This window comes from Danio rerio, chromosome 2, assembly GCF_049306965.1.
Source record: "Danio rerio strain Tuebingen ecotype United States chromosome 2, GRCz12tu, whole genome shotgun sequence".
Lineage (NCBI taxonomy): Eukaryota > Metazoa > Chordata > Actinopteri > Cypriniformes > Danionidae > Danio > Danio rerio.
Genome location: NC_133177.1, coordinates 45,036,375 through 45,058,493, shown reverse-complemented (window position 1 = coordinate 45,058,493; position 22,119 = coordinate 45,036,375). Strand labels below are relative to the sequence as shown.

The 22,119-nt window shown below is 34.0% G+C and overlaps 1 protein-coding gene across 14 annotated transcripts in view; it reads left to right on the top strand.

Annotated features, from left to right (window-relative positions):
• Positions 1-225: 225 nt before the first annotated feature.
• cspp1b (centrosome and spindle pole associated protein 1b) overlaps positions 226-22,119 on the top strand; it is a 29,397-nt gene continuing 7,503 nt past the window's right edge. Inside the window, exons 1-22 of one of the 14 annotated variants that reach the window (XR_012393606.1) lie at positions 226-659; positions 2,946-3,044; positions 3,392-3,449; positions 3,545-3,639; positions 4,904-4,963; positions 5,199-5,350; positions 7,958-8,017; positions 8,142-8,230; positions 9,291-9,387; positions 9,786-9,837; positions 9,918-10,042; positions 10,140-10,228; positions 11,461-11,554; positions 14,781-14,886; positions 14,973-15,120; positions 17,392-17,454; positions 17,536-17,648; positions 18,627-18,776; positions 19,386-19,630; positions 21,551-21,636; positions 21,722-21,782; positions 21,860-21,986. Coding sequence is in view for 8 of the 14 variants with exons in the window: in XM_694098.10 (XP_699190.5) it covers positions 2,946-3,044; positions 3,392-3,449; positions 3,545-3,639; positions 4,904-4,963; positions 5,199-5,350; positions 7,958-8,017; positions 8,142-8,230; positions 9,291-9,387; positions 9,786-9,837; positions 9,915-10,042; positions 10,140-10,228; positions 11,461-11,554; positions 14,781-14,886; positions 14,973-15,120; positions 17,392-17,454; positions 17,536-17,648; positions 18,627-18,776; positions 19,386-19,529; positions 21,577-21,636; positions 21,722-21,782; positions 21,860-21,986 (2,045 nt within the window). In the remaining 6 variants the exon portion in view is untranslated. Of the gene's footprint in view, positions 660-2,919; positions 3,045-3,391; positions 3,450-3,544; positions 3,640-4,903; positions 4,964-5,198; positions 5,351-7,957; positions 8,018-8,141; positions 8,231-9,290; positions 9,388-9,785; positions 9,838-9,914; positions 10,043-10,139; positions 10,229-11,460; positions 11,555-14,780; positions 14,887-14,972; positions 17,455-17,535; positions 17,649-18,626; positions 18,777-19,385; positions 19,631-21,550; positions 21,637-21,721; positions 21,783-21,859; positions 21,987-22,119 lie in introns of those variants that run through there. The other 13 variants (XR_012393604.1, XM_068214441.2, XM_073928917.1 and 10 more) reach the window with 13 other exon arrangements.

Sequence of the window (22,119 nt, the reverse complement as noted above, 5' to 3'; positions counted from 1 at the left end):
ACAATATTTTCTGTGTGGAGAAATTGTTGAACATTGATAGGCATAAGTGCTTTAAATATAGAGCTAGATGACTAGAGAAATTTATTTTAAGCAAACAACAAAAAAACAAACAAACCTTTGAGTTGATCTACAAAAAGTCACAGTGGAACAATTCATCCAGCTTCTGCCTACCCGAGCGTTATATATATCGGCAGCTGGAAAAGCGGAAACCGGAAGAGAGGAAGTGAAACACAGGAAAATAGCAAGCGAGGAATAACGGCGCTGCTTATGTTTTTCCAGAGAGACACCGAACCATGGATCAGTTAAATCAGATCATGAGGCGATTAGCACTTATTATAAATACACAGTTTATTTAAGAAAACCCCGATTAACGTTACTTCCATCGCATGAACAAATCCAAATATCAGATGACACGTTCATTCATTTTATCTAATGAAATCAGGACAGCAGATTTTCTGCTGGCATTATTAGTTTTCATCAGGTAACACCTATGTTTTAGTGAATAAACGCAAAATCACATTTCACTAACTTTATTATGGTGTCTGATGTCGGCGTGATCTGATCAAATGGCTGTTTTGTGGAGTGGAGGAACAGATGCATTCAGAGTCCTGTAAACAGAGGATTGAACTGAGTTTCAGCTCTTGGCGGAAATCAAAGAGGTGTGTAACTAAACATCTCATTGTTTTTTGTGATGTTTGTTTCTAAAAATGTTTCTAACAAACCAAGCCTTAAATGTTACTAGGTAATGATAATCGGAAGTGCCCAAACTTTTTCTATGAAGGGCCAAAATCCAAGCTTGACTGAGAGCTGTGGGCCGAAAGTAAATGTAGCAAACTGTATTACATTAAAGTGACATAGATAACTTCCTAATCTATTACATAATATTTAAAAACAAATAGAAAAAAATACTTCAACCGTATTTACTAATGAATATGAATGTTAAAATGTATGTTATTTAAACAAACCTATTACATTAAAACCATTAGTAAAATCAATGGAGTTCAATGCCGAACACACCAGTCGTGCTGAACCTGCCTTTGTCTTGATTTGCACGCTGATGTCTTCTGCTTTGTCTCCTATCCGTTAAGTGACAGTAGGTGCATTAAAAGAAAATCTGATTCATTTAATCAAAACATTTATTTTTAGTTAGCTTTTTTGTAGCTTAACAATAAAACAAATAAAAAACTAAAGGTTACATTAAATAGAAATGAGAATCTCTGTTAAAGGCATGCATTCCCCAATCCGTTTGCCTCTGGTGGGCCAACTCAAATGAGGTAAAGTTGGTTTTATATTCTTACATTCAGACTTTATTTCAGAAAATTATTCTTTCAAATATTAGATAGTGAAATCATATTAACAGCAGCCAATAACTATCAAAGTGCGACATTGTTCAAGTCAAATATATAGTGCTAAATGAATAGTTATTGTTATACATGCATGTGATTTCAGTCTGAATATTCAAAGTACCATAGTAAACAGTATAAGAAACATGTAACAAGTTGTCCTTAAACGAATGTGCGAACAGAAAAGATCAAAGAATACAAGGATACGGGCCCTAGTTTGGGCATCTCTGATGTATATTATTTATAAAGGTGATTTTTTTTAGTGTGACATGTCAAAATCCATTCATAATGTTGCATGTATGTGCTCTGTGTAATTTTATATACACATTTTGTATGTTTTATAAATTTTTTGTATTGTTTTATAATTAATGATCGATCATAAGCATTTAAGTAAATATTTAAGTAAATTAAAAAACTGCCTTAAAATTAAGTAGTTTAATAAGCTATAGCTGGGTTGTTTATAAATATATTGAGGTAACACTGTGATTCGGTTCTATTTGTTAACTGTAGTTTATCAGTAGATAGCATAAACTAACAATGAAAAAATGTGTTAGTTGTTCATTATTTCTAATGTTTATTTGTATATTTACTAGTTTATCATTAAAATCAAATGTTGTATCTGTTAATGTAATATTTGAGGAACATTACTACTGAATAGTGGTAATAATGATTTGAATCCAGCATTAATTTTTTAATTCAAGTCAACCTTTATTCAAAGAGCACTTTAAAGAACACAGAAGTGAGCCAAAGTACTGTTCAGAAATATACAACAAAATGTTTATATGGTCAAATTTAGCTAAACTACCTTAAAAAGGCACAGAAATGAAAATAACCATCTAGTAAAATCAGGTGTCTAAGGCCAACGAAAATTTTTTTTTTCGAGATTTAAAAACAAATAAAAGTATCTTAAACTGCAACCAAGCTAACATGGGGGAAATATGGTCATACTTACGAGTGCCAGTTAACAGGCATGCTGCAGCATTTTGCATCATTTGCAAATGGGCAACAGCTGACCCGCTACTCCCTACATACAGTGCATTACAGTAATCTAACCGAATGGTCACAAAAGCATGAATTACAGTATCAAATATTTTAATCGTCTTCCAGCATGTTTTAAACATGGTTAACCTATTTCTGACAGGATTTAAGTGTGTTTAACATGTTGCCATCATAAATTGGCTTTGGTTGCATGTTTGGAGCAAGGTTATTTCATTGTTAGCATTTTAACACATTAATAACACAGTTATTACAAATCTAGCTTGAAAGAAAATGTTGCAAGGACATTTCTAGCACATTTAACATGTTGTTAACATGATTTATTGCATGGTGCTAACATGAAAGTTCACGTTGCAAGCATTTTTCCTGCATGCCTTAGTTAGAACACTGCTAATACATTTCTAGCATGTTGTATTTTTGTATGTATCCTATTAATGTATTTTAATTAAATAATGTTTCCAGAGGTTCATAACATTTATAAAAAATTGCTTCTTGTTTGTTGATGTTATGTTACTGTAAAATATTACTTAAATAAAACTAAATTGTTAAAATTAAAAAAATGAGTTCTATGGATTTCCAGGTATATATGTGTATTTTTTTTTCCAGATGGATGAAGTGCTGGAGAAGTTTCTGGAAGAGCAGAAGACAAAGATAGCAGAAGAAAAGGCCTGTCTGGAGCAGGAACCTCCTTACATGGAGATGAGGGTGAGAGTTTAAGGGATAAAAGAGAATGTGTACTAGTCTTTATTGTTATATTGATTCTGACTTAATATTTCACATTTATGTTAAGTCATTTAGAAGACGCTTTTGTCCAAAGCAACGTTCAATTGAGGAGGCATTCAGTAATTCAGCAAGAAGAGGCAATACACACAAAGTGCTTATTATACAAAGAAACTGTTTGTGCTCAGATAATTAAGTGCTAGAGGAAGGAGGGGGAGGGGTGTTTTAGAGAGAGAGAACAGTGTTTCTGCAGGTGGTTTGTCAAGCCCACTCACCTGTGTAAAGCACACTTCGTAAAAGCCTAATTTTCTTTTTATTCTTTAATATATTAGAGGCGGACAGGCCATGTTCTGCAGAAAGAGAACATCCCTCCACGTACAAGTCAGCAAGGTAGAGTTCTGTTTGCAGTTTAATACAATTGTAAACTAATTTCTGTTATATGCATATAAAAACAATTTCTGTACATGTAATTTTTTTGTGTGCAGAAGGACTAAGTCTGCCATTAGGAGAGGAATATGAGCGAAAGAAACACAAACTCCAAGAAGAGCTCAGGAATGATTACAGGAAATACATGACAGAGGTGAGTGAGAGACACTCATAAATGGATCAACAAAGAAAAAAGGGGGTTTCAAGCATTAAAATGATAGAAATAATATGGCTGAATTGTTTTGTACATTTAGAAAAGACACCCAAAAAATGTCATTCAGTGTAACAGTAGTGTGTGTGTGTATGTGTATATATATATATATATATATATATATATATATATATATATATATATATATATATATATATATATATATATATATATACACCATACAATATTGTCAGGCACATTAAGTAATTATAAAAAAAATATTAAAGTGAAAATATTAAAGGGATAGTAAAAAATACAAATACTCAGTTTAAGAGTCACGGTGCAGACTTTATATAATAATCATTTATCACTTGAAGTTTTTATACTATGCCTTATCCTTCAAAACTCTTTTTGTTTTCTATTTTTTATCAATTAACATTAATCATTTAACTTTAACACAATATGTATGTATTCAACCTTTTTAATAAGCACTGCAGGTCGACAAAAGTTTATAAATGATTTGTTATAATTTTTGCGAAATATATATCTGTTATGTTGAATAACATTGGAAATATTTTTTACAGTACTTTAAAAGTACTCAAAAATGTCTCTGTCAGTGTTTTTAAACCATTATATTTGATTTACCAAAGTCACACAAGTGTCAATTTCACATCTGTCACATCCATATAGAAAAAGTGTCACATCCATAACAAAGCTTTTTTTTTATTCTATAGAAAGCAGCTCTTCTCCTTTTGATTAGCATTATTTCTTTTAAGTTGTGCAGTTTAATTCACAGAAGTTCCACAAAGTAGGTTGTATACGTTGTATACACATGACTTGTTTTGTCACATCCATAACCTATGCTTATTTTCCTAATTCTAAATATGAAATATGTTTACAGATTAATATTTTTCTGATCTCATAACTCTGTGGTTAGTTGTTCTAGAAAATATTAAAAGATGTTTTAATATAATGTTAACAAATACTTTCTTTGTGATTTTTAATGTTTTGAGTTTTTACTGCAAATGTCACATCCATATTAATCATTTAACTTTAAATGGACTTTGGAATTGCTCAAATAACATAGATTTATTTTCATTTAAACCATTAAAGCAGGCATTTTTTTCTGTGTATAAAAAATCATGTTTGTAAAGTTAATTTGGACACAAAATTGAAAGCGTAGCACAGAAAATCATACACAATTTAAGTGGATGTATTTTAAATGAGATGGAAACTTCATTTCTCACCATATTTTTGTGTCTTTCAGAAAGACCATTGGGATTTTGGTGACTCTCACACAGTTCCAGAGAGAAGAAGAACCCCCAGGGTACAGTACAGCATCATAAACCTGACTATTTTTGGTTTTCTTCAGTTTTTAGTTCTCTGTGAGATTTAAATTTCACGTCTCTCAAATCAGAGACGGCTGAATATTTCAATACACTGTAAGGTTAAATGTAATGTAATTTAATTTTATTTACTGCTATGTTTGTCCCACCTGCTCAAAAGTACAATGCTTTTCGTTCATGGCTCAGTGTTAAAACTCTCTCTTGCTTATATTTCAGACGGTCCGTGTGAGAGATGTGGCCACTCTTACAGAGGTGTGTGGACTGGGGTGGGGTGTGTGTAGCTCTGAGGAAGATGTCAGTGATGAAGAACTCATGCTTTTACAAGGGAGGCGGCATCAGAGAGAGAGAGACACCAGGGCAAGGAACAGGTGAGGACAGAGAGAAAGAGGTCTGTCTGTCTGTCTGTCTTTACTCCTTCATGTTGGTTTGTCTGCTGTCAGTCGGTCGGTCATAATATCTACTGTAAGACCTATCGTGATATCTATCGTATTCTCTATCGTAATCTCTATCGTAATCTCTATCGTAATATCTATCGTAATCTCTATCATAATACCTATCGTGATATCAATCGTAGTATCTATTGTAATATCTATTCTGATTTCTATCGTAATATCTATTGTGATATCTATCGTAATCTCTATCGTAATACCTATTGTAAAATCTATCGTAATATCTATCGTAATCTCTGTCATAATATCTATCGTCATATCTTTCATAATACCTATCATAAAATCTATCGTGAAATCTATCGTGATCTCTATCGTAATCTCAATTGTAATACCTATCATAATATCTATCGTAATATCTATCGTTATATCTATCGTAATATCTATCGTGATATCTATCGTAATGTCTATCGTGATCTATATCATAATGTCTTTTGTGATATCTATTGTAATATCTATTGTGATATTTATCGTAATATCTATCGTAATATCTATCATAATATCTATCGTAATACCTATCGTAATATCTATCTTGATTCCTATCTTGATATCTATCGTAATATCTATCCTGATATCTATCGTATTATCTATCGTAATATTTATCGTGATCTATATTGTAATATCTATTGTGATTTCCATCGTAATATCTATTGTGATATTTATCGTAAACTCTATCATAATATCTATGGTAATACCTATCGTAATACCTATCGTAAAATTTATTGTAATATCTGTCTCGATCTCTATTGTAATATCTATTGTGATGTCTATCGTGATATCTATTGTGATATTTATCGTAATCTCTATCGTTATCTCTATCGTAATATCTATCGTAATAACTATCGTAAAACCTATCGTAATACTGATCGTAAAATCTATCTTGATATCTATCACAATATCTATCGTAATATCTATCGTAATACCTATACTGATTTCTATCGTAATATCTATCGGATATTCATCGTAATATTTATCATGATACCTATCATGATATCTATCGTAATATCTACTTTAATATCTATCATAATATCTATCGTGATATCATCTATCTAGTAATAGCTATCTATCTATCTATATAGTATCTATTTAGTAATATTTATCATCATACTTCCTCAGTTGATTGATTATGTTTACAATGGCAAATATTTATATTGTTTATTTTTAATTAATAAATGTTATTTTTGAGTATGTAAAGGAGTGATTAAGTCAGTTAAATGCGCACTAATTTGCATTCAAAATCTGTAAAATTGAATAATGCCAGCATCAAAATTCTTTTGACGTTACATTCAAATGTTTTCATAGTTTGCATTATAATTGAAATCTGCAAACACAAATTAAGTGCAACAAATGAATCATTTAAAAGTAGATTGTGTTTTCTTTGACAGTCTTTTACTAAGACTGATGAAACTACTTTATGAAAAATGTTAAAATTGACAGAATGCATAAAAAAACAAACAATTAAACTCCTAAATGCATTGAGTCGCTGCAATGTGATTGATTAGATATTTGCATTAACTAGCCAACAGTGAACATGTGTACTTAACATGTGGCTGGCCAGTGAGTGTATTTGTGTTTGCATATTATTTATTTAGTTAAAGGTGCAGTAGGTGATTGTCTTCAGAATTTTTTTTGGAGTGCTGTTTGAAAGTCTCTTCACATTCCAATAGTAATGATTAAAGTAAATGATCTAAATGTATTTTTATGTATTTTTATATTTTGGTTAAGGCATAAAACTAAAAAATGTTCATCCAATTAAATAGAGTCAGGCCGACATCCCTTATAATTTCGATAACTAGGCCAAACTGTCTGTCAGCAAATGCAGATTTGAACAACTGCGCAGCTTTTTGTACGCAGCTCCGCCAACCGCCGTTTGTGCTGTGCGTTCACGAGAGAGAGAGAGAGAGAGAGAGCACGCGTACGCGATCGGTAAAAACCTGCTGAATCAAAACTTTTTAAAAACCTAAATCAATATTGGAGTTACATTTGCACGCTGGAGAAAGGATGACACAATGTCTGAAGGATTTCTCTTAGACGGGTTATGTTCTGTTTTAAAACTGTTTTAGCTTTACGCAAAGCTGATGTAACGTTAGATGTTGTTGTTACAAATGGGTTATATCTTTACAGAAGTGTTGTTCAGCCACTAAAATCTTTCGGTGAAAGATTGATAAGACTATTTTCAATTTTTATAAAGGACCTTTCACAGTATCGATAATGTAGATTTTAATTAGTTTAACAACAAAACACAAGTACATAGAGCTATTCCGCCTAGTCTTTCCCTATAATGTTTACCATACAACTCGGACAAGCCATGTTTACCATGTTTACCGGACAAGCACTAGTCACTTTTAACACAGAGGGTTCTTTTGCTGTGCTCGTGTTTAAGGAGGCATGGCTCTAGACGGCAGGGAAGGGACTAAGATTCAGAGATTTATGCTAAGCTGTTAGCATAGTGGAAGATCACCTACTGCGCCTTTAATAAATAAATATGTATTTTAACACTATGCCATTCTCCCCTCCTTTTTTTGTTAGAAGAGGGGAATTGTACACAGAAATGGGACACCACACGAGCAAACTACAGCAAAGAAACAGGTAAAAGATCTATATGCACTGTTTAGATTTCTACTTTTAAAGCATTAGCAAACTTTAATGGCAGCTTTAATTAATTACTTCTGAATGGTAGAATGTCTTGGCTCACTCTTCCTCATTGTTGCAGAACATCAGCATCTGTTACGGCTCAAGCCAATGAAAGATCTGTATCTGTGGCCACACAGGACACTGTTTGCACCACAGGACTTCTTATAGGTAAGCGTTAAAGGTCCCATGAAATTAAAATAAAGTTTTTTAGACGTAAGTATCAGTATTAATAGTTTTTAAGATATCTATAAGCTAGTGTGCTCCAAAACTGTGACAAAATTTGCGTTTAGAAGATATAAAGCTGATATAAACATGTGAAGCTTGTAGTTTGTCACATCCGCCTAAATGGATCAATGGTTTTATTCACGTCACCTCAGACTTCAGTTTCTCATCAAATCATAACCAATCAAATCCTCTCTAGTATCTGACATGCCCCGCCCCCTTCCCTTCAAGACTCTTCTCATTTGCATTTCATTTGATGCACTTGAGCTCTACCACTCTCACTGGCAGAGTGGTGATAAAACAAAACGCTATAGGCTAATTTTTAAAAAGGGATTAGCCTCACCATGTTTCAGTTAGATTATGTCACATCGAATCAAATTGCACATTTCAAAGCACTTCACGAGACATTTAAAGGGAAAGTTCACGCAAAAGTTTTAATTATGTGATTGTTTACTATTCCTTCACTTATACCAAACCCGTTTGAATTGTGAACAGGACGATATTTTGAAAAAGCTGAATACCTGTAATCCATTGACTTTCACAGTATCCATTTTTCCTAAATGAAAGTCAATAGTTACAGCTTTTCAGCTTTCTTCAAAATATTTTTGTTCAACACAAGAAAGAAACTTGTAAATGTTTAGAACTACTTGATGGTGAGTAAAAAGTGAGAACATTTTCATTTTAGTGTGTACTATATCTTTAAGTAATCGATTCTGACTGACTCGTTTGAGAGACTCGGTATTCCTCCAGCTATGTCTACATTTTTAAGTGATTTTTCTTTTGAATTTTATATGGACTACTTGCTTGTCATTTTAAAACTAAATGAAATTCTGTCTTCTGTGGATCATAAAGTAAGCTATTTTAAAAAACATCTCCTCAGTCCTTTGTTTCCTTGTTGTAGCAATAATAATGGTGAATAAACCATAACATTATTTGGATTTTTGAGGAAACAGTCTCTATAATTGGGCAGAAAACGGCTCTCTACATCACTGACTTTGATTGACAGGTGCAGCAGATCTGGAGGCCACACTGCAGATGAGAAAGGAGCATTATAGACATGAATTACAGGAACAAATCGCAGAGAGACAGAGTCGCAGGAGAAGGTGTGTGTGTCTGACTGCTGGATTTGGTTGATGACCTTTTATAATCTGTCTTATGTTATATGTATAGTTAATTATTTATAGTATATGATGATTTAGTAGTTAGGATCATTAGATTACCGCTCTGGTATGTTAGTTATTTCTAGGTTTAAAAAAGCTCTTACATTCAGTGTTGTGTTCGTATTTATAACTTTGTTTATTTATGTAGCATTGTGGCTCGGCGACACATATCTACACATGTAGTGAAATTACAATAAAGCTCATCTTGACTTGACTTGTTACCTCATAAAAAAGAATTTCGGATAATTTATAATCCATCCAAAAATATCAAATCTGTTCAAGAAATGTTGGACAGAATGTTCATGTCGCTGTAATGACCTTTAATCTGTTTTTTTTTTTAGGGAGAAAGAGCTGGATCACAGAGTTCAGACAGTTACGGAGGCTGCGAAAAAGGTAAGCGAATGTTTTTGTGTGTATGTGTGTGTGCACTTCATGTCCTTGTTTTGACTTTCTGATCATTTTCTATGAAGCAGCTGTTTGTGAGGGATGAGTCTGCATACAGAAAGCAAACAAGGGATGACATCATCCATCGCCTGGACACTGCTGAGCCTGCTGAGGGTCTTCTGCAATACAGGGCAGATTCTCTTTCTCCAAGCAGGTATACAGTACATGGATGTACACAGGAGTGAACATACATAATCACACATAATCGCACATGCGTTCATTTAACTCACAAATATGTTTGTTTTTTTCAGGATGCCTTTTGTCTCTTCTCACCTCCCATTCCTTGCAGATAAGACTACAAATAATGATGCTGAGAATTTTCTGAGCGCCAGCAGAGTCTGTAAGACATACATCAAACATTAAATTACTTTCAATAAGGATAAATATGGCCATTTTTGGCTGCTTAGAGCATTAAATCATCAACATTTATGAACCAAATAATGCATTGGTGTGGATTTTTAAAAATCTTCATAAAACAGAAATTGTGATTATCTTCTTTTTTCCATATTGTGATGTATATCTGAGTAAATTGGTTTCTGAAATGAGAAAGAAAATGTAGGACTGAGTTGAATCATTATTATTAACAAAGGCTCCCAACTCATGTTAGTGAAGGTTTTAAATATAAAATATGATGTGGACAAATAAACTTTTAATAATAAGCACTGAATAATTATATATATTACAAAAACCTTCTTAAAGTCACCATGACCTCAAAATTGACAATTTGTTTATATATATATATATATATATATATATATATATATTTTTATAAGAGTTCAGATGCAAAAATCTCATCGCAAGAATGCTCATTTTAGGAGAAAATTTTTCTCTTTGCATCTGAAATCTTCATATATATATATAGGGCGAGGCAGTGGCGCAGTAGGTAGTGCTGTCGCCTCACAGCAAGGAGGTCGCTGGTTCGAACCTCGGCTCAGTTGGCATTTCTGTGTGGAGTTTGCATGTTCTCCCTGGCTTCGCGTGGGTTTCCACCAGGTGCTCCGGTTTCCCCCACAGTCCAAAGACATGCGTTACAGGTGAATTGGGTTGGCTAAATTGTCCCTAGTCTATGAGTGTGTGTGTGAATGCGTGTGGATGTTTCCCAGAGATGGGTTGCGGCTGGAAGGGCATCCACTGCGTAAAAACTTGCTGGATAAGTTGGCGGTTCATTCCGCTGTGGCGACCCCGGATTAATAAAGGGACTAAGCCGACAAGAAAATGAAAAAAAAAATATATATATATATACATTTTTTATTCATTTTCTTGTCGGCTTAGTCCCTTTATTGATCCGGGGTCGCCACAGCGGAATGAACAGAAATATATATATATATATATATATATATATATATATATATATATATATATATATATATATATATATATATATATATATATATATAAACGATGTCATGGTGACTTTAAGGAGGTTTTTGTCTACTTTTAATGTGTAAATAATTTTGGCACAGTATTATGTAAACTGAAAAAAGTATTCTGTAACCTGCATGAATATCTGTACAGCACAAGTTCCCCACTGTTTTTACATCAAATGTGTGTGTGTGTGTGTGTGTTTCACAGATGGTCCAATAGCAGGAGTTTCTTTTCCAGCATCAGCAGGAGAGTCACACCTACTCAGTCCTCACAACGAGCACAACAGAAGCACTAACAGACAGTAAGAGAGCAGCTGACACAGATGAATACTATTTTACTATAAATGTAAATGTTATATTTCAGATACATTTATGATTGCAATTTGTAACTGTTTCTAATTGAATTGTAGTTGTAAAAAGTTGTAAAATGGGAGTTTTTATCTCACAAATCTATCTTTATCAATGTATCATGTAGGCCAAAAAATCCAGTTTCTCCATATCAACAGTTGCATGTATTAAAGTGGTCCCTTTATTAATTTTCTTTTTTGGCTTAGTCCCTTTTTTAATCAGGGGTCTCCACAGTGAATACACTTTGCATGTACTTCAAAAAGATCAAAATTCCAATCACAAATTAAAATGGGAAAACTAAATGCCAGATCCCACCAAGCACAACTATAATAATGACAATAAAAATAATGTTCTAAAAATCATTCAGAATATAAAACAACAGCAAAGTTCAAAACACAACTATAACGGTAAACATATGGAGAAACTATTTCATTGGGATTACTATCAGAACGATTTTTACTCTCAGCTAATAAACAATGAAACACTGACAGCCAATAAGAATCCATTGAAATATAAATGGCCAACCTCAGGTATCCAGTGCTAGTTTTAGTATCTTTGTGTTGCCTACCGAAAATAGTTTGTGTTGTTTTTAATTCCACTTACAGTATTATGATTGCACTTGCTGAAATTGTTTGATTAGATTAGCACATTTAGAGAATATAAAAAAAATATTTCAAGAGCTGGATTCACTGGTTAGGTAGACTCAAACAGTGTTTCTCAACTGGTGGTTCGGGTCGCGGTAACATTTTCAGTGGGTCGCGGAGTGTTTGGTCAAAAAAACAACAAAATTTTAAAGTTTAATTTTTAATTTATTTTGCATATATAAGACTTTTATTTTTAAATGCGCGCGTGACAACCATACAGTTTGACATGTGAAATTTGATTTAATTTTAGCAACAAATATGTCGAAGCACAAGTACGACTCTGAATATGTAAAGTATGGATTTACATATATTGACGACAAAAAAAACTCTTAAAACCTCTGTGTGTCATATGTAATGAGGTGCTCTCACAAGAGAGCATGAAATCTTCTAAATTGAAACTACGTTTAGAAATCAAACATCCCAGTTGCAAGGACAAACCTGTGGACTATTTTCAAAGACGACTCCAATAGCTGAGGGCATCACAAAAGTGCCTAACATCTTCATGTTCAAAACAAGTATAGGCACTCTGCGCATCTGACTGTTCTCACCATGAGAAAAGAAAGAAAAGAAAGCCCACACAATAGCAGAAGAGCAAATAACTGGTGATTATTATAAAAATAGTTATAATTATTTTAATCATTTTACTTTAATTTGCTGGTTTGTTCTGTTCAGCAGGATCGGTGTTAATGTTTTATTAACAGTTCAGTTCAGTTAATGGTAACTTAACTTTTCCTAACCCTAACCACTGTTTACAGTATTTGACGTTTTTACTTTGTATTATTTCTATAATTTGATACATTTTGTTAAATGACAGCAATAAAGTATGGTTTATTTGTAAGTCTTGGTGATTTTCTTATGATTTATCTGTCACTACTTGTGTATGTTAAAAAATAAATACAAATGAATTATACTTCCTAAAATTATATTATAGTTCCTAAAAAATTTGGGTCGCGGCTTGATGAAAAATGTAAAAATGTGGGTCCCATGGCCAAACCAGTTAAGAACCACTGCACTAAAAGCACACTGAGGACATCTGCTGGTTACAAGAGGGTGAAGCATCAACTAAAATTATATTGTTGATCAGTGTGGATGCAAAATGCAAATATATCATTATAATTATAAATATTTCTAGCATTTGGAGTAAAATTTTTGTTTGTGGTAATACATATTTGTGTTTAACAGATTTGTTCATCTGACCAGAGTAGGCATGCAACGATTAACCGATTTCACTATTAACCGTGATTTAATTCGTCATGGCAATTAATCGTAACGGCTTCTCAACAGCGCATTTCTGCAAGGGAAAAAAAACTGCTGCAACTTAAAGTTATGCCCACTGTGCCCTAGTTTAAAGTTCCAAGCTTGCACACCGAGGCGAATACCCATGCACATTACATTAACTTTCGATTAGGCTTTTAACTAAGAGCCGTTCACATATTGCGTCTTTTATGCTTGCAAGTTCGTTATTTCCAATGGAGGAGCTTGTGCAAGCTTTTCAGACGCACCTAGTTGAAAGAACGCCCAAAGCTCACCACGACTTAATTGATTCAATTTATTTTTATGATTCATTTATTCCTTGTTCTGTTGTTTATTTTTCAGTGTAAAGTTATTACTTATGTTTAAATGCCAAAAACCTTTTTTCACTTATATTACGGCCAAAGAGAAATGGACTATTGTTTGTTTTTACTATTATTTTGTGCTGTATTAAGGCTGATTTATACTTCCTCATCAAGCGCACGTGTATGCTACGGCGCAGCCTATGCGTGGACTCATAGCCCCTCATTGTGGCCTTCAGCGACGTTGACGCACACCTCTCAAAAAATGTAACACATGCGCGTAGCGCAAGCTCTGTGATTGGTCGGCTTGGTAGCGCTGACAAGTGTGGGCGAAAGTGTGAGAGCTGCACGAGCCCGATGCAGCGAGTGTTTACAAGTGTGGAGTCTCGTGAAGGAGCTCCGGATGAAGACTGCTGTATTGTGTTTACCTCAGGATTAAAGTTGTTGCACGTCCACCAGTTCCCCCCTCAAAATGAGCGAGATTGAGCCACTTGTACATTAAGGAAGCGTTCAGAAAAAACAAAACACCAGTGAAGAAGCTCGACACAGAGAAACATTAACCCCTACTGCCATCTTGCGTTTCGGAAGTATACTGCAGTGCAACACAAACAGCGCGCAGATGTATAAATGCACGGCAACGTGCAAGGCTCGTGGGTCACCCCGATGACTTGACGCAGAAGTATAAACCAGGCTTAAATTGGTCATTGAGCAGCAATAAATCACACTTTAAAATACAAGGCGTTTTCATGTGATTTTTCTAAACTAGTAGTGTTTTGAAATTAATGAATCCATAATAATCGTGATAACTGTGAAACTGTTATTCCTCAGACTATAATCATACAACTAGAATCTATAATTGTTGCATTACTGGACCAGAGAGCAAAATAAGCTTTTGAATGACCGGATAATCAGACAAACTGTTTTAGGCACAGTGCAGTAACACCCGAAAAGATGTGATTCAGCAATGCATGTTGGTGTTTCAGGAGGTTTCTAGGTGAGAATGAAGGTGTGGGTTCAGGTCATCCAGCGTTTCCTGCACATCATGAGCAGAAAAGCCGACTCGGCTATAAAGAGGAGCTCAGAAAGCAGGTGTGTGTCCTCGTTTTGTATTGATCTGTTTAGTCTAACTTTTTGCTTGCCTTCCTGTTTATTCATTGTGTATGTCCTGTGAGCAGATAGAAGAGCGGGCCGCACAGAGGAGGGCGGATAGAGAGGAGAAGCGAAGACTGGAGGTGGAACTCGAAGCCGATATGAGAGCATATGAACCCTGGGGAAGAGGAGGAGCTGGTGCACCAATCAGAGACAGCACTGGAAATCTAATCAGTAGGACACATTTAGCTTGACCTTGACACTTGCTATTAACATGCGTTTTCATCATTCGGGAGATCAATAAGGTTGTAAATGAGGTCTAAAATGTTTTGAGCTTGTCCACTTTTGACCACAAAAACACAATTGTTATGTTAGCTGTCATTAGTAGGCCCACATAGAAATCCACCGGTTTCTGCAGATTTTTAGCCCATCATTGAATCTATTTAATCACTGAATGTGTGTAAATGTGTGTACATGTATTATTTATTCACCTTTTAAATTAATTTCAGTAATATTGTTGACCAATATATGAAAATGTTTATTTGATTTATTTACAATACAGTAGGGATGCATGATATATCGACGGCCATATCGTTATCGGCAGATCAATGCTATTTTTAATGTCATCGTTATCGGTCCGATATCAAATTTAAGCCGATATCTTTAAGCAGATAGATTACTTAATTGGACAGAACTGCCTGTCTTGTGCATGCGTGGGTCAAACTTGTTCAGACTTGCCCTGTGCACTATAATTGAGCTTTCCTCACGTTGTTTATTGACAGCATGAACGAAAACAGAAGCATTATCTGATCGACAAGCAGCACTTACTGTACATGTGTTTAAATGAATCTAAAAGGCCAAATGGAATGAATTTATGCTGCATTTTCTAAAGCAAAATATACTATCTGTATGGTTCTGAGCTGTCAAAACACCTCTTAAAACATTTTACATTACATATTTGTATATCTGTGCATTACTGGTTTCAGTTCTTAGTTTCATTTTAATTTTACTTAAAATTTAATCATTTAACTTGTTTGTTAATTAAATACCATTTTGTTATTTAACCTATTTTTATTTTATGCAACAGTCATGTTGCATGTTAATTTGCTTTGCGAAGAAAAAGAAATAATTTATTTTTGGCTTGCTGATTCATGAATATAGGTCTATATAATCACCTTGCAATTTTGAAATTATTGCTCTTTTGCTTTGAGTTGGCTATTTTAAGATTAGTTCAAACTTTTATGAAGTTTTTAAACTATACAAACTATATTAAAATATAACATTCTGAAATATTTATATGGCAAATATATCGGTTATTGGCTATTGATATCGGCCAAAAAATCCATATCGGTGCAGTACAGTTTTTAAAATAATATTTTCTGTATTTTAGTGGATATATTACATGAGAGACTTGCTTTGTTTACTAAATAAGTGGATCTAATTGTTATTTAAAAGTTTTTAGTTCTGATACTTCCAAAATCATTCCGCATTAATCCACAGATATTTTTTTTTGTACAAAATTCTGCATAGAAATAGCAAAAAATGTCTGCAGATTCTGTCTGGCTCTAGTCATTAGTCATTCAGTCGACTTTATTTTAACAGCCATAAAAGTCCATATTTTCTCCACCTACTGACAAACACATGATCATTATGGGATGTATTGTGAGAAGTCTTACCAAAACATAGTATGAAAACGCACAAATTACTATCAAAATGTAACAATTTTTTGTTGTTTTGTTTACCTGTTTGTTAGTCTCATAACATGGGTTTGTTTATTCGGTTAGGGGCACAGTTTTCCCACACATTTTAAAATGCAAGGGGAAAAAATATGAAGCTGTGGGTTTTGTTTTGGGTTACATTTATAAAGTGCCGCTGACTGTATCTTGTTTTTGCGAAAACCTAATCATTTCTTAATGGACATTGATATGCATACCTGGCAACCCAAAAACCACTGCAAGTAATTATTTTTGAATGATCGGTTCGTCAGTTATGCTCACATTTGAGAAGGGGTATTAAAGTGTTGTTTGGTGTACAGAAAGTCAGTCAGTATTTAACATGTAGATTGTATCTATATCATAAAATATAATAAAAGATATTCAGCAATGGCAGTTCCTTCCGCTGTGGCGACCCCGGATTAATAAAGGTACTAAGCCGAAAAGAAAATGAATGAATGAATAATATCCTGCAATTGTGTCTAATGGGAATCCAGCAATTGACTCTGATTGGACAAGGGAAAAAAGGGCGTCATTCCTTTTAGGAAGGTTTTTAAGTTGTCATTGCGGTTGACATTTTTCTTAGACCTGGCAACCCTGCATTTAGTAGTACTTCTGGGTCACACTGAATGCTCCTGCAGAAGGGATGCAGAGAGTGACAAAATAAGAGAGAATTGTAATGACTTGCCAACAAAGGACAGATTTGAACGTTAGTACTGGGTACACATTTATTTCTTTTTATCTGTTATGGAACATGTGACTAAAGAAATAATCTTTGTGTGTGTATTTAAAGCTGACTTGAAGCAGATGCACCTTTTAAATGCAGCAGCTACAGTACAAAGACCAGAAAGGCCAAGTAAGATTCTAGTTTTATACAAATTATGATGTTTTATGAATGAATCTTGTTTAAGCTCAGTTTAATGTGTATCTATTGAAGGTATGATTGAGACGCACACGCCACAGTTTGCAAGAGGAAACGTGTTCAATCAGATGATCTCACCTCAGCAAGTACTGGAGCAAGACCAATATAAAGCTTGCCTGAGACAGCAGGTACACACATGCACTACTGTTCAAATGTTTGAGCGCAGTAGTATCTTTCATGAAATAAATAAATAATACATCAAGAAGCCACCTATTAAATGATTATAATTAAACCATAAATAAAAAAAACTGTAAGCAAAAGAAAGCAGGTAAGAACATATCATGTGCAGTAATGAAAGGATTATCGCATGCACACAGTTAACTTTAGACCCATTAATAAACTGTTCAAAGAATGGTTAAAGCGAAAGCGGCAAGAGCTGCTGCTTACACCAAATCTTGAGCTCTTGAAAGCAGCAGGACTGTGAGTGCACGGCATCACTTTTTGTCCAGTCTGTTTAAAGAGAACTGGTTGCACAAGTTGCATTTGCAGGCAATGGTGCTTCACGCTAGGAAACGGGAGCATGCAAGATTTATAAGCACTCACATGCATCATCACGTAAGCTGTGTGCTTGATATTAAAGCCCTTGTCAGTGAGTGAAGCAAGCCTGCGTCGACCGTCCACGTGATCATCCTTTTATTCTGTATTCACCTGCTTTCTTTTGCTCGTGCAAACAATTATTTTGTTAGTTGTGCTGCTTCTCGATTAACTACAATATAAAATTTGTGTCAACTACCCAAAGTGGCTAGCGGGAACGGCTCTCTAACCCCCCTCTCTAACCTTCCCCTCTCTCTGCTCCCAATAATTTCCTGCATGTAACTTCCACTGTCCCATCCCAATTAAAGGTGAAAAACCCCTAAAAAAATGAACAGTTATTGAAGTTGTTTTTAAAGAAATGCAGTTTTGGTGAACATAAAACACTTCTTGAAAATCATGAAAAAAAGTCTTAAATAGTTATTAAATCTTAAATTGTTTATTTAGTATTATTTCCTTAGATACTGAACTCTTGAATTTTTGCAGCGATTTTTCTTTTCAGCTTGCTTACATTTGGCTTTGAATTTTTATCTCACTGTTACTTAATCTTGCTTTATGTGTGTGTGTTTGAACAGATGGAAGAGAAGCAGAGGAAGCAGGCGGAGGAGAGAGAGCGGATGAGAGCAGAGGAGGAGAGAGAGGACAGACGTCTGGCTGAACAGAGAGAGAAAATCAGGAGAGAGTATGAAGAGGAGCAGGAGAGCAGGAAACGCAGAGAAATGGAGGTCAGACACACAGACGCACTCCTGCAGTTTAGAGATGCACTATTAAAAACTAAAACCATTGACTTCTATAGTATTTGTTTTTATACTTTGGAAGTCAATGGTTACAGGTTTCTAACTACCTTATTTTGTATTCAGTAGAAAAAGAAACTTGTAAACTACTGTCTAGAATGAGTAGACAGTGAGTAAATTTTAATTTTTGGATGAAAAGTCTTTGATAATAAAAGATTGAACTTCATCCTTTTTCCATCATTTTTGTGGATGAACTAACATGAATTGAACAAACTTACAGTGTCTCAAGATGCACACTGGTAATGTGTTTTTTTTTTTTTTTTTTTTTTTTAAGGTACTTAAATCCTAATTTAGTGTTTAAATTTAATTTAGACAATCCTAGAATTTGTTAATATGGTTGCAGTTTTATCAGTGCATGTACTGTAGCCCGAATGCAGTTATTAAATAATAACTTAATTCAATTGAGGAATCATTATTTACGTTGAATATTATTATTATTATATAAAGTTTATTATATTATGTTGTTAATTCTAATGATCTCAAATTGTTTGGGTGACCAGCGCTGCTGATTTCAAGAAAAAAGTATGATATTTTGTGCAGCAAAAACTGAAAAATGAAGAGCTTGCTCGCCTGGCGGAGGAGAGACGGAGAGAGGCAGAGAAAAAGAAAAAAGAGGAAGAAGAGAAAGAAAGAGCAGCTCTCCGAAAACAGGAAGAGGAAGAGAGACAAATCAGGCAACAGCAGGTATTTACTTCTCTCACAAAATTAGTTTTCGAATAGATTTAGTTCACACTTCTGGGTTTCTCAGTAGCAGAAGTCGTCATAGTTGGGAAAACTTGTGTGCAGTGAAAGTGCAGTGAATGAGAGAATACAACAAACTATTTTTTTACAATCTTATTTGCTCAAATAATAAAAGAAAAACTCTACGATGATGTTAAAAAGACTTTCAGAAAAAGGAAAAAAAATATTGTGAGACTGATGACGGCAGCCAGAGGAGAGAATAACGTCAAATTTGCTGTCCTGTTCCATAAACCCCTCGTACAAGTGGTAATTCACTTCACAATTTAAAGCAAAGATGATATAATATATAGATAAATACATATAAATGTTCATACATTTAAAAAAAATATATATATATATTAAAAACTTTCAAATGATTTAAGATGCTGATGACCTTTAAATGTGTCACAACGGGCTTGTGAAAAGGGTCCATAGAGATAAGATATAAATAAATACAGTTGCAGTCAAAGTTATTATCCTCATTTTCTTTTTCAAATATTTCCCAAATGATGTTTAACAGAATAAGGAATTTTTCTCAGGTTTTCCTGTAATATTTTTTCCTCTGGAGAAAGTCTTATTTATTATATTTCTGCTAGAATAAAAGCAGTTTTTAATTTTTTCAAACTATTTTAAGGTCACCAATGCTGACAGATCTCATCTGCGATCGGTGTAGGCTGGGTTCTGCTGCTCTGTTGCACATGTTCTGGACGTGTCCAAAGCTTTTCATGTACTGAATTAGTATGTTTGAGACCTTTTCTGAGGCATTTGGTGTGGTAGTAGAGTCATCACCATTTCTTTCGTTGTTCGGGGTGAGCCCTGAGAACTGTCCTCTTAACATAAGACTAATTAACATGTTAGCCTTTGTTTCTCTTCTGGCTTGAAGACTGATATTGTTTAAATGGAAATACTCTATTCCATCAACACAATCACTGGATAAGAGAAGTGATGTCTGCAGGGTCTTAAAATGTCTTAAATCTCAAAAACTAAATTTTAGGCTTTAAAAAAAGTCTTAAATTTACTGAAATATTGTTTTGTAGGTCTTTTCCTTTTTTCATCTCTAGCTACCCAATCTGGCCAACACCCATACAATCACCAACAATTCATCTCAATAAAACTTTTTAACTTTTTATTTAAAAATAACTCTTTTGTCATAATGGTTTAATTATTTTCCTTGTTATAATATTTGTTTAAAGGTTCCCCATGTATTTACCCATGCATACATTTAGTTTATTATAGTTTTTAAAATATTAGTTTTTTTCTTTGAAGAAAGTTTATGTTGCAAAAACAGTGCATGTTTACAACTAGAGCTTGCTTGTTGTGACACAATATTTAAAATATTTTGCTAAGAAATGTCTTAAATATGAAATTTGTTTATCATTAAAATATTATTGTATTATTAAATGTAAACTATTATTATAATATTAAATGTATTAAAATATAATGCATTTTTGATAGGGCAAATACAAATATTCTTGATCTGGGCCATTCAAAAAAACTTGTTAGTGTTTAGCCTTGTATGAGTCAAATATTTTATTCATAGACATTTAATTATACATTGTTCTTAGATCTGGTGTTCTGGAAAAGGTGTTATTTTTTTGTGCTCTGTATATCAAGGAAAACAAACAAAAAAAAAACTTTGAATTAAAACAAATATTTTAAGGTCAATATTATTAGCCCCCTCAAGCTATATTTTTCGATAGTCTACACAGAACCAACCACTGTTATACAAAGACTTGCCTAGTTACCCTAACTTGACTAATTAATCTAGTTAAGTCTTTAAATTTCACTTTAAGCTGAATACTATTATCTTGAAAAATATCTAGTGCAATATTTTGTAGTCATCTTAGCAAAGAAAATGAGTTATTAAAACTATTATGTTTAGAAATGTGTTGAATGAATCTGCTTTGTGTTAAACAGAAATTGGGGAAATATACAGGGGGGCTAATAATTCTGACTTCAACTATATAACAGAATACTTTTGTCAGTAACTCCCTTTTCTGTGTATATTTAGGTTCAGCGTGCACCATCTCCTCCAATCCCTACAATACAGAATAAACAGCGCAATCATACGGTACCAAACGCTTAATGTAACATTTACACTAAATTTACAACAAAAACAAACACTTCATGTTCACGTATTTTTGTATATTCTTCAGGGTTTCTCTTCATTCCGACCTCCTTCATCTCCAGAACACAGACGCCAGCAGAGAACAGAGAGTAAACACTCATACGTGTTTATTTTTGTTGGTTATGAATCTTCCAGCTTGTTGATCGCTTGTTTGTGTTCTCTACAGAGGACAGAAGTGAGGTTGTGAATGAGCTGTGTGTGTTACGAAGGCGTCTGCGCAGTGAACAGCGGCGTCTGGAGGAGCAGCTCTTACAAACGGAGTGGGAGAATCTTTCTTCACCGTTCACCGACAGGTGCAGTTTAATGGCTCTTTTTTGCCACTAGAGGCCGCCTGTTCACAACATACCGAGGCGTAGTTTGATGATGCTGTGACTGAATGTGGAATCAGAGATTGACAATTCATGGATGAGCTAAAGTATTGAAAAC